The sequence below is a fragment of the Scheffersomyces spartinae genome (assembly GCF_019049425.1).
Source record: "Scheffersomyces spartinae strain ARV_011 chromosome Unknown scaffold_6, whole genome shotgun sequence".
NCBI lineage: Eukaryota > Fungi > Ascomycota > Pichiomycetes > Serinales > Debaryomycetaceae > Lizanozyma > Lizanozyma spartinae.
This window is the reverse complement of record NW_025065053.1, coordinates 59931-74575: the sequence shown is the minus strand read 5'-3', so window position 1 is coordinate 74575 and position 14645 is coordinate 59931. Positions and strand designations below refer to the sequence as shown.

At 38.2% G+C, this 14645-nt stretch overlaps 8 protein-coding genes and 2 non-coding genes across 10 annotated transcripts; 4 read left to right on the top strand and 6 right to left on the bottom strand.

Moving 5' to 3' along the window:
* Positions 1-1433: 1433 nt before the first annotated feature.
* On the top strand, positions 1434-1515 carry KQ657_004264. The gene has a single exon. It is a non-coding gene; the product is annotated as a tRNA-Leu (tRNA).
* A 133-nt stretch (positions 1516-1648) lies between these two features.
* KQ657_004263 (uncharacterized protein) lies at positions 1649-2496 on the bottom strand (the record flags this gene model as incomplete). Its single annotated transcript, XM_043194938.1, is given in 2 exon segments — positions 1649-2475; positions 2490-2496. 2 exon segments carry the CDS (start codon positions 2494-2496, stop codon positions 1649-1651), a joined length of 834 nt encoding a protein of 277 aa, XP_043050135.1.
* Positions 2497-3093: 597 nt separating this feature from the next.
* Positions 3094-5231, top strand: RRN3 (rDNA-binding RNA polymerase I transcriptional factor; the record flags this gene model as incomplete). The annotated part of the gene is made up of 2 exons (XM_043194937.1): positions 3094-3234; positions 3306-5231. 2 exons carry the CDS (start codon positions 3094-3096, stop codon positions 5229-5231), a joined length of 2067 nt encoding a protein of 688 aa, XP_043050134.1.
* A 146-nt stretch (positions 5232-5377) lies between these two features.
* Positions 5378-5450, bottom strand: KQ657_004261. The gene has a single exon. It is a non-coding gene; the product is annotated as a tRNA-Arg (tRNA).
* A 1113-nt stretch (positions 5451-6563) lies between these two features.
* Positions 6564-7274, bottom strand: HSP31 (plasma membrane heat shock protein; the record flags this gene model as incomplete). Its single annotated transcript, XM_043194936.1, has 1 exon — positions 6564-7274. One exon carries the CDS (start codon positions 7272-7274, stop codon positions 6564-6566), a length of 711 nt encoding a protein of 236 aa, XP_043050133.1.
* An 800-nt stretch (positions 7275-8074) lies between these two features.
* Positions 8075-8782, bottom strand: KQ657_004259 (uncharacterized protein; the record flags this gene model as incomplete). Its single annotated transcript, XM_043194935.1, has 1 exon — positions 8075-8782. The coding sequence occupies one exon, from the start codon at positions 8780-8782 to the stop codon at positions 8075-8077; it is 708 nt and encodes a 235-aa protein (XP_043050132.1).
* A 268-nt stretch (positions 8783-9050) lies between these two features.
* MPP10 (rRNA-processing protein) lies at positions 9051-11003 on the bottom strand (the record flags this gene model as incomplete). Its single annotated transcript, XM_043194934.1, has 1 exon — positions 9051-11003. The coding sequence occupies one exon, from the start codon at positions 11001-11003 to the stop codon at positions 9051-9053; it is 1953 nt and encodes a 650-aa protein (XP_043050131.1).
* An 807-nt stretch (positions 11004-11810) lies between these two features.
* On the top strand, positions 11811-12062 carry MRM2 (RlmE/FtsJ family methyltransferase; the record flags this gene model as incomplete). Its single annotated transcript, XM_043194933.1, has 1 exon — positions 11811-12062. One exon carries the CDS (start codon positions 11811-11813, stop codon positions 12060-12062), a length of 252 nt encoding a protein of 83 aa, XP_043050130.1.
* Positions 12063-12387: 325 nt separating this feature from the next.
* On the top strand, positions 12388-13191 carry KQ657_004256 (uncharacterized protein; the record flags this gene model as incomplete). Its single annotated transcript, XM_043194932.1, has 1 exon — positions 12388-13191. The coding sequence occupies one exon, from the start codon at positions 12388-12390 to the stop codon at positions 13189-13191; it is 804 nt and encodes a 267-aa protein (XP_043050129.1).
* A 27-nt stretch (positions 13192-13218) lies between these two features.
* Positions 13219-14529, bottom strand: FAV3 (Fav3p; the record flags this gene model as incomplete). The annotated part of the gene is made up of 1 exon (XM_043194931.1): positions 13219-14529. One exon carries the CDS (start codon positions 14527-14529, stop codon positions 13219-13221), a length of 1311 nt encoding a protein of 436 aa, XP_043050128.1.
* Between the last annotated feature and the right edge of the window lie 116 nt (positions 14530-14645).

Genomic DNA, 14645 nt, shown 5'->3' with positions numbered 1-14645 from the left:
TACTTCAATTTGGAGTCATGCATTACACCTAAACCAAGTTATGTCGGAAAATGTATACTCTGACCATGTTGACTCAGACACAAAACGTAATTGAATCCGACATATATATATACGTACATTCATCCCTGCGATTCAAATTTATACAACTTTATTACCGACGACTCTATCGTTATTCGATCCAGGTATTGTTACTGTCACCGTCGCGGTTATCGCTTTTAATTTAACCTCCACATTCCTTTACACTTGTCGCTTTAATTTTGCACGGTTGATACTGAAAATACTCCGAATCGTGTACTCAATTACCCCAGAAAAAGTCACCAATTCTGGCTACACCGTTTTCCGGTTTCAGGCCAGCAGACACAAACACTCTTAGATGACGGTCACCCTGTTTTCTCCATATTGCGTAGTCGGCTTCTACTCCATTGGGAAACGGGGACGACCTCTGGTACTTTGGTTATTTTCCTGCCAAACCAAACGTGGGGTCATAGTATCTTATCACGTCGTAGCAACAAAATGGATTAATGGAGGAAACAAAAGCAAACAAAACCTAAAACAATAGGAGTGGAAAAGACCTAGAGTAGAATTGACACAACCTTATATAATGGCAATCTAGCGGTTTGATAAAGAAGTGGCTCAGGATTTTTACAAGACATAATTTATGGTAGCCCGGCTGTTACTGGAACATACCCTATTATTCTCTTCCCCTAAAGCTCCTACTCCTCCAATCCGTAAGCGTGGAATAGTTTAAAGTAAGTAGTGGTTTTCGGAACAATATTTTACGTCATTCTACAACCCCACCCATACTTTAACATCAGAAAGTTCCAAGATCTCGTTCTCTCCTATTACAGAACTTTTTGGGGTAAATGGTGCACTTTTTATTTGTTCCGTTTTTCCCCGACAAGGATATGAGAATTGCGAATTGCGAATTGCGAGTTGCCAACTAAAACTACCTCTGCAACTAGGTAAAGACTTGCTTCTTATAGTTAATTGAATAGACAGCTTCCGCCACGAGCATAGGAGAAGAAGAGGAAAAGAAGATGTGGACTTAAAAGTTGGAGCACTAGTTAAAGTTTTGTATCTGCATATTAAATTTCGTCACATATCTAACTTAGACCCTTCCCTTTCTTATCAACAATCTCAATACAGAACTTTGATATACGAACTTGATTGTAAAAATTGATTTCACATATACTACTTGAAGATATTTGTAAACCTATGACTTCTTTGCAACCACTTTCAACATTTCCATTGATTGAACACTTTTCTGTATAACGATATCAGATATTCTTGCAAACTACCTAAAACGATATAACTCCACGCTGTATCTCCATAAAATAAAACTTAGCTACCAGGCCTGCGTATTGGTATGGTCACATATTCAGATTCACATACGTCTAGTATATTGAATTGCGCTATTTTTTCCTTCAAGTAAGGGCTCTGTGGCCGAGCGGTCTAAGGCGGCAGACTCAAGTTCTGTTATCGTAAGATGCGCGTGTTCGAATCACGCCGGAGTCATCATACTATACTTCCTTACTTCTTTTTTTTGGTTTTCTAATAATACAAATGCTACTCAATAGCTATATGCTGCAATCTACTTAGTTTTTGCTCTATTCTATCTGTGTTAAAGTTATATTTTATATAATATTCATTATCGCGTAGAAGTTATAACCTCTTGAGCCATTAAGGTTTTAATTCGAGATTGAAGCATCCTTAAAGCTTGGACTTGATCTGTTAATAGACTTAATTGTAAAAATTGTAATTGAGTCGTATTATGCTGGTTTTCTTGATTTTGTTGTTGGCTTTGGAAAGCATTTATTTTATTCGCCAACTGAACAGTTAATCTATTTATTTTGTTTCTATTGGATGTGATATTATTATTATTGTTGTTGTTGTTGTTGTTGTTGTTGTTGTTGTTATTGTTATTGTTATTGTTAGTGTTGGTTATGGAATCATAATATTGTAATAACTTGGTAACTTTATTCTTTAACATAAACACTGCATAGGCCAAATTATCTATTTGTCTCTTCAATTGTTTAGAGGTAGATTCAGTATCGCCTGCTGCTGTACCATTATCCACCAGATACTTGGGGAAATTACTAATTGAATTAATAGATGCATTTTCTGTGACATCTGATATTATGGAGTTCTCAATTGGTACTAGTATATCATCGCTACTATCAGAATAAAGATAGGATTCCAATGGTGGTGTTAATTCTGATTGTTCGGAGTACGTACCACTATGACGGATATTAGTTTCATTAACTATTATCAACACCGAAGAATTTGAACGGAATCGTGGTACAAGATGTTTATAGTTTTGTATCAACAGAGTCATAGCATTCTTTTTAACTTGTATATCCTGGCCATTCTTAACAATCGCGTACAACCCAATAGGTGAGTCGTGAGGTTGAATCGTAGCAAATTGATCCATACGGAGGTTTAAATATTCCACATCTATTTTACCCTGAGGATCGACTAGTATGGGAAACGATCCATGGATTGTATCATTCTCTCCTAATATTATACCAAATTCATTCGCCAGATTTCTTATAATCTCATCAGTCCATTGTAGTACTGCCAGAACATGGATTTGAATGCTCATGATAATAACTGTGGGATGGATTGCGCTTAGTTAATGTACCTCTCTTTAACACTGACACTGACTTTTAAAGTAGGTCTTAATGGCAACAACCTTTAAGTAGACTGATGACGTTCTCCTTCTTAATGGTAGCCTCTTGCTACCTCTTTATGCTGTGCTCTTACTTTGGCACACTATCTTTAGTCGTGCGTACTCCTCCCCTCCCCCCACCTAAAAGGGCTTTGTGCGATACTATCCAAAAGTAGTACCGATGGGGCAAACTTGAAAATACAAATTTTTCATACAGAATTGATGCTCTTTCTACCCCCTTCTTTCAAACTACATTTACCTTCAACAGGAACATTTCGGCAATTGAAGTCCATTAGAAGTTTGATAACTATCATACTCCTCCCAACATGGTGATGTCAGTGCACAATACATCCATAGACCGCAAACGAAAATTAAATAGTACGCCATCATCATCCTCATCAAGTAATCGGTTCGCGTTTGATGAGATGACTTTAAATAAGAAGAAACAAAAGACAGTTGGTTCTAGCTCTAACGATAATCATAATAATAATAATAAACTTGTCAATGAGTTTTCCGAAAAGATGTGTGCCACTTATGTTAAAGCAGCATTTGATTCACTAGAAAAGGTATGTATAGGCATTACAATGATATGGCTTGATGTGCATTTGTATGACTTGACTGGTACTAACATTTTTAGAACGATTCTCTTCAAGTGGATTCATTGACTTCAAAAATAAGTTTACCTTTTGATCATCATGAGTCGATCTCATTACCTACCTTCAATGTGGTTCTTAGAGCCCTAATAAGCAATGTGTCAAGATTTGACATAAATAAATCGTCAGGTTTAATATCTGCTATTTTGGATTATAAATGGTTAGATGTTAAACAAGTAGACCAATCAGCATACGTGGTATTTATAGACTTATATTCGAATTTTTTATCGGTTTTAATATCATCCTTCCCCAAATACTTGCATGATGTTATGTCAAAACTAGTCAAAGAATTCATTAAAGTTTCACCACAGGTAGTCTCTGCATCTGCATCATTATCATTATCGTTGTCTCCAACGAAATCATCAAATCCTATTATTAATCATCATGATGTTCTTGCAAAAATCATTAAAATCATCCCCACTTCAGTCAATACATTACCAGGTATATTACAGAAGAACTTCCCTCACCATTTATCATCATCCCAAGCAGAATTAACCAATTATGTGGGTAATCTCCTTTGCATCACGTCCTACTGTTCCGAATTACAGTTCACCATTTGGCAATTGATTCTCGAATGCTGCATCAAATTGGATGTTGAATTACAGAATGAACTCGACTATTTAAGAGATGAAGAAATCGATGAATTGATTAATGGTAAGGAGGATGGCAATGATGACGATGCAGATGATGCTGATTTGACCCTTGTTGGGGATGTCCCTAAAGATGAGTGTGGTAATAATAGTGATGATGATGAAGATGATGATGATGCTGCTGCTGAAAATGACGATGAGGACGACTTACTCATGGGAGAAGAGTATATCTTAGACACTGTCAGTTCTCCAGAACATATCAAGAGTTTAGTGGGTAAATTAGACTCTATCATTGCATCATTATTAAATGGGACTGAAGAATCCTTTAGTCTTAACGAATTGAATTCAGGTAATGGGGTTCCACTTTATAATACTTTGACTTCCCTTTTCAAAACGCATATTTTACCCACCCATTTCACTAAACTGATTCAATTTGTTCATTTCCAAATATCCCAATACCAACCAGAATTATCCGATTCATTCCTTGTGATGCTAATTGATGTGGCGTTCAATCAAATGGAGATTTTGGAAAAAAGATTGAAAGCTATGCAATATTTATCTTCATACATTGCTAGAGCAAGATCTTTATCAAAAAACCAAGTGGTGTTTGTTGTGAGCTACTTGGTTACCTGGTTAGACAAATATGTAATGGAAAGAGAATGTGAAATTCTTGATATGGAAAGCAATAAGAATAGCAACATGCAAACCACCAGGAGTACCGGTGGTATGGAAAGATTCAAATTATTCTATGCTGCCTTCCAAGCCCTCTTGTACATTTTTTGTTTCAGATATGAAATGTTGAGACTTGATGGGAACAGCACAGGATCTTCAAAGCAAAGAGCTGGTGATTCTGAATGGGAATCTGATTTGGATAAATTTTTCCAACGAGCAATTCTTGCCAAATTTAATCCATTGAAATTCTGTGACGAATCTGTGGTATTTATCTTTGCCAAAATTGCAACTAAGTTGAATGTTTGCTATTGTTATTCCATCATTGAACATAACAAGAGAGAGAAGATTTTACAGAACAACGGGAAATCTGTAATGCCCTCAGCAGTTGGGAACTTCAAGCAAAAGCAAGAGTTTTTAGACTTGGAAGCTTATTTCCCCTTCGATCCTTTGGTCTTGCCCAGTTGTAAGAAAATAGTTGCCAAGAATTATGTTGAATGGCATAATGGTGATGATGAAGACGATGAATTCAGTGGTACCACAAGTTGTGGAGGTGGACTGGGAGACGATGAAGATGACGATAATGAAATTTCGGACTCGAATGATGAAGATCTTTCAAGTGATGAAGAAGATGAGGATGAAGATATTTGAAAGAAATAAATATCATATATGTACATTTAGAATTAGGTAGGTTTCATAGCTATAAAACAGTATAGGTTGCAATTTCAATAATGAAAAAAAATTATAATTATCATCGAAAATGCAACCTTCGAGCAAGACTAAAAAAACATAAGAAGCATCCCCACCAGGATTCGAACCTGGAATCTTTCGGTTCGTAGCCGAACGCCTTAACCATTGGGCCATGAGGATTTTCCTTATATCATTTTATACTTGAGATTTTACTAATATTATACAGTACTTAGGTGTAAAAGCCAAACATCCGGGTTAACAAAGACTTTGGTCTGACGGATGCTTAAGCTGCGGCCTTAATGCTGGATAACGGCTCCTGCGTGCTTAACACTAAGTGAAAAGCGGTGGTGTACCTTGCACAACTGGCGGGTTGGATACCATCCAATTGCTCTTTTAATTGGTATCATTCGTAACGCTGTATGATCTCATAAAAAGAAGCTACTTAGCTATAGTTAGATTGCTTCTGGGTGCAAACCCATATATTTTCTCGTCTCACTTATCTTCATCAAGCGACATTGCAATTTTGCCAACTTTGTCGTATTCTATTTAGATGCCCACTGCTAATTGGAAATTCATGGAGGACTAAACAGAGCAAGCATTAGAGAAAAGGGTGATATCACCCAAGCTTATGGGGTCAAGTGATTCGGAACGGTATTGTCGGCTGCGGACAGTTTTTCATGAAAGTATGATTTTATGCTGACATGTGGCGGTGTAGAGTTTACAAAATGCAAGTCACCTTACCAAGCAACAAATCCAGTTATAATTAATATGTGTACCCACATTCTTTGTTGTGAAATATTCTCTATATCCTTTTACGAGAGAACAGGTTGTAACAATTATTTCAATGGTTTTTTGCCTTGTTACCTAGATGCTTTATAGTGATGACTTTTATAGTAAGTGATAATTTAGCATTGGCCGTTCAAACGAAATTAATGGAGACAAATATGAGTACGTCCTTCCGCATCTCGAATATATATAGTTTGGTAGCGCGGATAATGGCTATAAATGAAGCCAGGCGTGGGAGTAGGAAGCCATAGCCAGGAATCAGTGTGACCGTTGTTGATGTTGAACAGAGCTTATATGACTAAATAATGTGAGGTATCATGCAATCATCCTTTGAAGTAAACAAGTTTTTCCAAATCTTTAATAAGATGTACTTCAGAAAGAGCTACGCCCAACTAACTCGAAATAGGCCAATGTTAAAAAGTTCTGCTAGGAATATCTTCACCGGTGTGGCATAAATTCATTCATTGAAATAGTAACTAACTAAAATTATATATTCTTTCCTATAGCCTAATTGGCTTCAAAAGCATCAGCTGCATTTTTAGCAGTAGTAGTAGCAGAAGCAGGGTTAACACCAGTAACAATTCTTCCGTCAACAATAGAGAAATCGTCCCATGGTCCAGGAGGTGCTACGTAAATGGCACCACACTTCTTAGCAACATCTTCCACTGAAAGTAAGTTTTGTTTCTTCATTATTCCGTCAACACCCAACATTTCTTCACCAATATCGGTGAAACCGGTGATCTTCTTATCCTTGATCAAGTACTCCTTAGTCAATGGGTCAATCAAACCATCAAAGATAGCAGGTCCGTGACAGACAGCGGAAACGACACCATCTCTTTCGTAAATTTCACCAGCAATCTTTTGCAAAGTTGTAGCTTTAGGATAGTCAAAAAGTGTAGCATGACCAGCAGAAGCAAAAAAGATATCAAACTCATCAGCCTTAATATCAGAAGCTTTCTTGATGTTCTTAAGTGCCTTACTGAATTCAGAGTCTGGGTTTTCAAAATCTTCCTTATCTTGACCATTCAAAAAGTCAGAAGCAAGGGAATGTTCATCGATACCATAATTACCAGTCTCGGAAGCAAAGACGACATCAATTCCTCTCTTTCTGAATACGTTAAATGGGTGTAAAGCTTCAACAACGAATAAACCAGTTTTGGCTCCGTCGTCGTAGAAAACACCGTTGTAAGAGGAGACTGCAATGAGAGCCTTAACCATTTTCAATTAGTATTAATGTCAGTTTTTAATATGAGTAACGAAACAATTGAGTTGATAGAGATTAATTTAGTATGTTTTTCAGAATGTGTATAGCTCTCCACTTTTATTTATACATTCTTGCTTGCTTGCTATTAGGATTAATCAATGTGCCTGCATCATAAACGATCGGAATATTGTCCTTATGAAATTCTAAACTACCATAGTAGTTGAAATCACAAAGCAGATGGCATTCGAGTGCAGGAGGTAGAAGACTTTCGAACATGTTGCTTACAAACATATGTATGCAAGTACATGTAATAGTACATGGAGTAACCTTATATCCGAATTATAGAGCAATTGGTTAAATGTAAAGTTACCGCGAGAGTCGGAGTTTGATTGAGGGAATGGAACACCGAGCCAATTCGACAGTAGAGCACTTGCGGTGCCAATCATCTATATGATGCAATGACAACTACAAAGTGCTAGGTATAGCCTCGTGTAAAGAAATACTAGCAAGTTCGGAGATATTTCTTTGGATATATGAGTAAGCAGAAAGCGCAAATTTCCTGATGCGAAGAGTTGAGATCGGCAATTTCACGTTTAGTGCCGATGTCTGCTGAATGTAAACGTTATCGGACTTAAAACTATAAGCACCCGACATATTATAAATCACCTAAAGTTTTAGATTATTTTTTGGCATCGTAATGCACGGCCATATATATAACATTAAGCCTGTTGCAATGTTTCAGAGATCAAGCGGTTACGATTAAATTTAGGTCATACTCTTTACATAACTTCACCTACTCCGATTTAAACGCAAGTTAGACATCCTGAAGAGCCCTTACAGCATTCACTGCGGTTGCTGTGGCTGATGCTGGATTGGTACCAGTGACGATTCTACCATCAACTACAGAGAAGGCATCAAAAGGTCCTGGAGGAGCCACGTAAGTAGCCCCACACTTTTTAGCTACTTCTTCAATTGTTGGAGAGTTATCCTTCTCCATTCTTTCAGCAACTCCTAAAATCTCTTCCCCAATAGCCGTGAATCCAGTGATTTTCTTTCCCTCAATAAGGTACTTGCCCGTCTCTGGGTTGATCAAGTTATCAAAGATGATGGGTCCATGGCACACAGTAGCGAAAATACCACCATTGTTGTAGATCTCCGTAGCAACCTTCAGTAGTTTTGAATTGGGATAATCAAAAAGAGTACCATGACCAGCAGAACCATAGAAAATCAGGTAATCCTTGGCGTCAATATCGGAAGTTTTTTTGATTCTACTAAGTGCCTGGTTAAAGTCAGATTCTGGATTTTCAAAGTCTTCTCTATCTTGACCACTTAAGAAGTCGTTACTAGTAGAATTATCATCAAAACCAAAAGTCCCTGTCTCAGATACAAAATCCACTTCGAACCCATTTTTCTTGAATACATTGAACGGTTGGAGACCTTCATTAACGAAGAACCCGGTTTTCTTTCCATCAGGAAAGTAGGGTTCGTTGTAAGATGTAATTCCGATAAGAGCCTTTGGCATTATTCAAGACAAGATGATTCAACGGGTGTTTAGAGAAGTAGATGAGGCTATCTAAACAATTGATGTTACCGTCTGCTTTTTGAATATTTTGAGATATTCTGTGTATTCGTAGTGCTTTTCTCATTGGTTGTTAATATTGTGTTTTCTTACATATGCATAGGACTTACCCCGTTTTAAGTGCACAGTACAAGGCTTAACTATATTGTACATGTCTCTATTATTATGATGAAATGGGTAAGTAGTATACAGTATATAAGCAAGAAGAAAATTATAGCATGAATGAATTGGAGGTTTGCGGTCCTTTGTTTTTCTTGATGTTACCCTTAACATCCCGTAATTCACCTTTCTTACCAATGACAGTAACATTTTTAGCCTTAGATAATGTATCCATGACTTCGCTAACTTTAGCTTTCTTATTAGGGTTCTTATTGGCTGCAACAGTGCTACCCTTCTCCTTATCAGCTTGAGCCACTTGTGCAGAATGATCTTGACGCTTTTCATATTCCTTTGCTCTCTTTCTCTTATTGGCTCTTCTAAGTCTTTGTTTGTCTTCCTTTGACAATTCGTCTTTGGAGTATGAGAGACCAGACTTAAGTTGAACTTCTGATCTACCCTTAACCCCCGCACTTGGAATCTTTTCGTCTCCAATCTTATAGATTTCTTGTGGAGCCAATGTGGCTTCACTGGCAACATGGATAGGTTGTGCATCCTCCATGGAAATAGCTGCAGCATCATTATCAGTTACCTTGATATCAATTGTCTTGAATTGATGTGGAGCTGGTACATAGTGTGCAGAACATAATGAATCAAGCTTGTGGGACACTTTAGCATATAATTGACTGATTTCATCGTGTCTTTTCTTTAATTCTTCATTAATCTCTTGGTTAGGATCGACATTAGCATACTGATCTTCATAGATTTCAGCAAGTGATTTCTTGGATTTCTCTTCACTCAATTCATATTTTTGTTTATTGTGGAATGATGAAACATCGGTGATAAACCTCTTGGGCAAGTCATTAAAGTCTTCCTCTCGGATTCTTCTCTTGATCAAGCTTTCGATTGTCTCGGTGACTTCATCAGTAATGATGGGAACAGGCTTTGCCACTCTATCGAATCCAAGCTCAGCGGTCTCAGGATCATCTAACAATGAATCTTGTGGTCTCTGCCCAGAATTTACTTCACCTTTCATGGTCCACTTCTTTTCTGCAACTAATTCAGCTTCAAGTTGTTCTATTTCGGCACGAAGGTTCTTTTGTTCTTTTTCAAATCTTGACAAGTTATCCAGCGATTTAGATTGAACTGGTTGTTCATCTTCTTCATCGAAAAGGTCTTTCATGGCCCCACCCACTGCACGATCATATTCATCGTCATCGAAAGCAAAGTCTTGCTCATCTTCTTCGTCTTCCTCTTCTTCGTCTTCCTCTTCTTCGTCTTCACCATCATTCAGTGTCTTCTTGAAGGCTTTGGTTTGTCCTGGTTTCTGATAAAAGTCATCGAAGTAAGGCATATCTTCCTCTTCATCACTCTCACTAAGGTCTTCAAAATAGTCTATTTCTTCCTCGTCTGCATCATCGTCATGTTGGATTTTATTTTGTGTAGTATCTTCTAATGCCAATATCTGCTTATTGAACTCATCGATATCAAAGAATTCATCGTTCAAACCAAAAGCATCCTTCTTAGGGGCTGAAACCACAGTCTCTGTATCTGATCCAATGTCACCTCCTTCATCTTGTTCCTCTTCGTCTTCCAGGACGTTCTCGTGAAGTGTATCAGAATCATTGTAATCGTCTACACCTTCTTCTACATCATCATCGTCACTTTGTAAATCGTCTCCACCTTCTGAGGAGTCATCCCTTTGTATACTTGCAAAATCTTCTTCGTCACCGCTGATATCACTTTCTTCCGCTGCGTCTTGTTCATCATTCTCGTCTTCATCTTCACTATCACCAGCCTTCTCCTTTAACTCTGGTATACGGTCAAACAATAGCTTTGATGAAACCCCTTCCAACACAAGCTTTGATTGCCCAAACACTTGCTGTGCATCTAAGCCATCAGTGTAGATCTCATCCAACACTGAGAAGTCTTTGGATACCGGGTCAAGCAACTGCTTAACTAACGTACAGAAGTATGTACTTACAGTATTGCTATCTTCTTCACGCACCACATCAAACACCTTCTGTGGCGCACTCTCTAATATCTGTAATAGGTCCTCTGAAGCCATGGTATATGTCTGTAATGCTGTATAGTTAGTCGAGGTGGTAGTTAAAGGGAAGTTCAGTTCACAATGAAAATTTGTGCGATGCCATCGCACTTCACTTTGTGTATATCATAAGGGCTCGATTCCTGAATGAGATGAGAGCACACACAATCACTGCTTGTAGTCTTACAACGGTATTAACAGCGTACTATACAACAGGTTGCAGATTATCATCAGGTAAAGGACCATACAGCTTATTAAGCCAACCCTATAGAAAGCCAGTAACAGAAAAAAAAAGATTAGTGAAACCTGTGAGCATTCTTATACACTCAAATCATATCTTAATTGTTAATTACTATCATGTGGGGACTACGAAGCATACGGTTTAAAAGCTCTAAATCATCACGTCAATGGTTAGAGCGTCAAACACGAGATTCGTATACTAAGGAATCAAAGGCTAGCAATTATCGTTCAAGGGCCGCCTTCAAACTTATGGAGCTTGATGATCGATTCCGACTCCTTAACAAATCCACAAGAAACATAGTCGACTTGGGGTTTGCTCCTGGCGCGTGGACACAAGTGATCTTAGAACGTTGTAGACAGCGTGGTGTAGTACCACGGGTTATAGGTGTCGATTTACTAAACTGCAGCCCACCAGAGGGAGCGACGTTTCTTCAAGGAGACATACTCTCGCGTGGAACCCATAATGGAATACGATCCTACTACCATCAGTTCGATTCGTGTCTGTCAGAACAACGTCCAGTCGATCTTATTGTCAGTGACATGATGATGAATACCTCGGGTGTTGGTGACAACGACCACTATGCTAGCATGGAATTGTGTGACGGGGCAATCATTCTTGCGTGTTCGTTATTGCGTCCTGGTGGTTCGCTAGTCATGAAGTTTTTCACAGGAAAGGAAGATCAGCTATTGACCAAAAGAATGAACTTTATGTTTGAGAAAACGTATCGTATGAAACCAGATGCTTGTCGTCTGGAGTCACGCGAGATGTATATAGTTGGACGTCGGTTCCGGCGTGAATTCACACCTACAGAGGTATTCTCCGTAGGTGAAGTAGTCTAATGAAGTATGCGAATCGAAGGTAGTAGAGGTCGTAGCTTAAGGTTCATATAAGCCTGAAAACACAGTGAAATTTCTTGGAGTCTTCACATAATTATTTCTACAATTATCATATCTAACACTAATCAAACATTTTAGATTGATAGTCAAAGGACTGGAAGATTGTGAGCGAAGTTCTCTACAGCAATATTCTACAACGAGGTGGCGCGGTACCAAAACCTGAGGCTTCTGGTTTGGTCGCAGTAATTTTCAATGGGTGCGAAAATGCCTTCAAGGTAAAATTGTGCTCCAAAACAACTTCTTTTATAAACGTTCATTATACACCTTCATGGATAAGATACTCAAGCACCCGGTATTGAGAGAGCCAGCCAAGTGGATTCCCCATCTACGTCAACAACATTCGCTGGACTTAGAACTCAAAGGGTTTTATAATGTGAATGCGTTGATCCATAACCCCTTGGTAAAGGGCTTAGAAGCAACACAATCATCTGTGAGGACATCGAGAGAAAGCACTGTTGTACAAATGGGTTCATCAAACTTCACTACGGCTGTAAGTAAGCTGGCATCAGCTGTCAAATTCTCCAGAGGAGCCTTGATGCGTGTCATTATAGGTAAGGATAGACAAGACAAACAGCTTGGCCTAATGCCTTTAATTGGTGGAACTAAGCACGAAGAATCGCTGTTTACCCCAATGTATGTTTACAATAACAAGAACTATTTAAAGCATGTATTGTTTGGAGATTTGCTGTGGCGGAAATATGCTATCCCTTTCAAGTTCAAGTTCAATAACAGACTAAACAGAGGAATTTTATCTTCTATAGTGGAAAGAGATGTTGTACAACTTGCCGAAAACTTGTATAAGCAAAAAATTCTGGAATTGCTTCCTGATAAAGCAATATCCACAATTTCATTACAGAAAGGGCGTGGTTTAATATTAACTACGAAAGGTGAATCCTTAGTCCTGTTTCGTGATTCAGTTCCAGTGATTAACTTGGCCAAAATATGGCCTGAGTTTGAAATGCCAGATGCAGCTACTGAATTGGCTATTTCTTACAAGGATCATGAAGAGTTGTGTTGTTGCATTTTCAGTTTCATTGATTTCATGCCTGAACTATCGTGCCAGGTGTATTAATAATTAATGATACAGAGATATAACGCACTAGATTCCGTCAACCACTCTACTAGCATCTTGGAAGATTTGAACCAAAGATCCAAAGTCTAAAAGAGCTGATAAGGTTGAAGGACACGCAGAGCCAATATAAATGTCCGAGTTAAGATACTTTTCATACAAATGTCTAACTTGACGTTGAACAAAGTCACGGAACATTTGATAAGCTTGTGACTCATATTCTGAGGCGGGAGAAGTCAACTCCAATAAATCTGCCAAACCTGCAAATAACAAATGAGAGTGATCCAAGGAATCATTAAGAATACCAACATCAGCACCATCTGAATGGAAAAATTGGTTATCACAAGTTCCATTGGATAAAGCTTTCAAGGCAAAACCTAAAGCGATAGATTTCCAGTCATAGCTGCTATCATACTTGCTGAGATAGGCCATTGTGGAAATTGCAGTACCAATTGTGTAAGTCAACTTTCCTTTATTAACTCCATGAGTGTCAGCAGACATACCATCATAAATGAAACAGGTATCAGGTTCTAACAAATTGTTAAATACCCAATTCAAGTTGTATATGGCAAAAGTGAGTAACGAAGGTTCACTATTGATCTCATAGTATCTAACTGCTGCTAAGGCAGCTTCTAATGTCAGGATAGATGAAACATAAGGCAGTCGACATTTCCAGGTGATTCCCCCCACTTGAGGGTTAACTTGAGTTCCCAAATAGTTGATCAAATCATTGGCATTGTAGCCTAATTGCAGCAGAGATTGGTACGAGCCTAAAACGTCTGTGAAAACCCAACTTACTTGGCTGACATCATCGTTGTAGACGTCGCTATCTTGAGCTGTCAGGGCAGAATAAGCACCCTCCAAAGTGTTCAGTTTATATTTATTGAGAGCACTCAAGATATCATTGATTTGTTGAGAGGTTCCAAAGTTACCACTGTTGGAGATGGCCCTCAGGGCAACTGCAACGGACCAAACCACAGGTGTTTCAGAAGCACCACATTTATTACGCCAGTTTCCTTCACTTCCGTCCCAGTACAAATTGAAGAGATTATACAAGATAGTTTGGTACACTTCTTTAGGGTCTCTTACTGGGGAAAGTAATTGAAACTTATCAGTAACCAATTTTGGTTTGAAATTTCTTAAATTGTCTAGGGCCAGAATATCACGTTTGTGGTTAAGCTTTTCGTAGGTTCCAAGAAGGAGTGTGGAATCGATCGAGTGATCTTTGGAACGACGATTAAGTTTTTCTAACCTTTCAGGTGGTTCGCGGTGTGCCGAAAGTGGTAACCCAGACGCCAGAAGGAGTAAGTAAGCAATCACAAAGTAGACTTTAAAGAACATGATGATTCAGAGGAATGGGTATAATTCAATGTATAGTAAATTTTAAAATAGATCCTAAAGTTATAAGTTTCGAATAGCTTTCTATTATATAAACTATGTTTTTATTTTTTGATTGG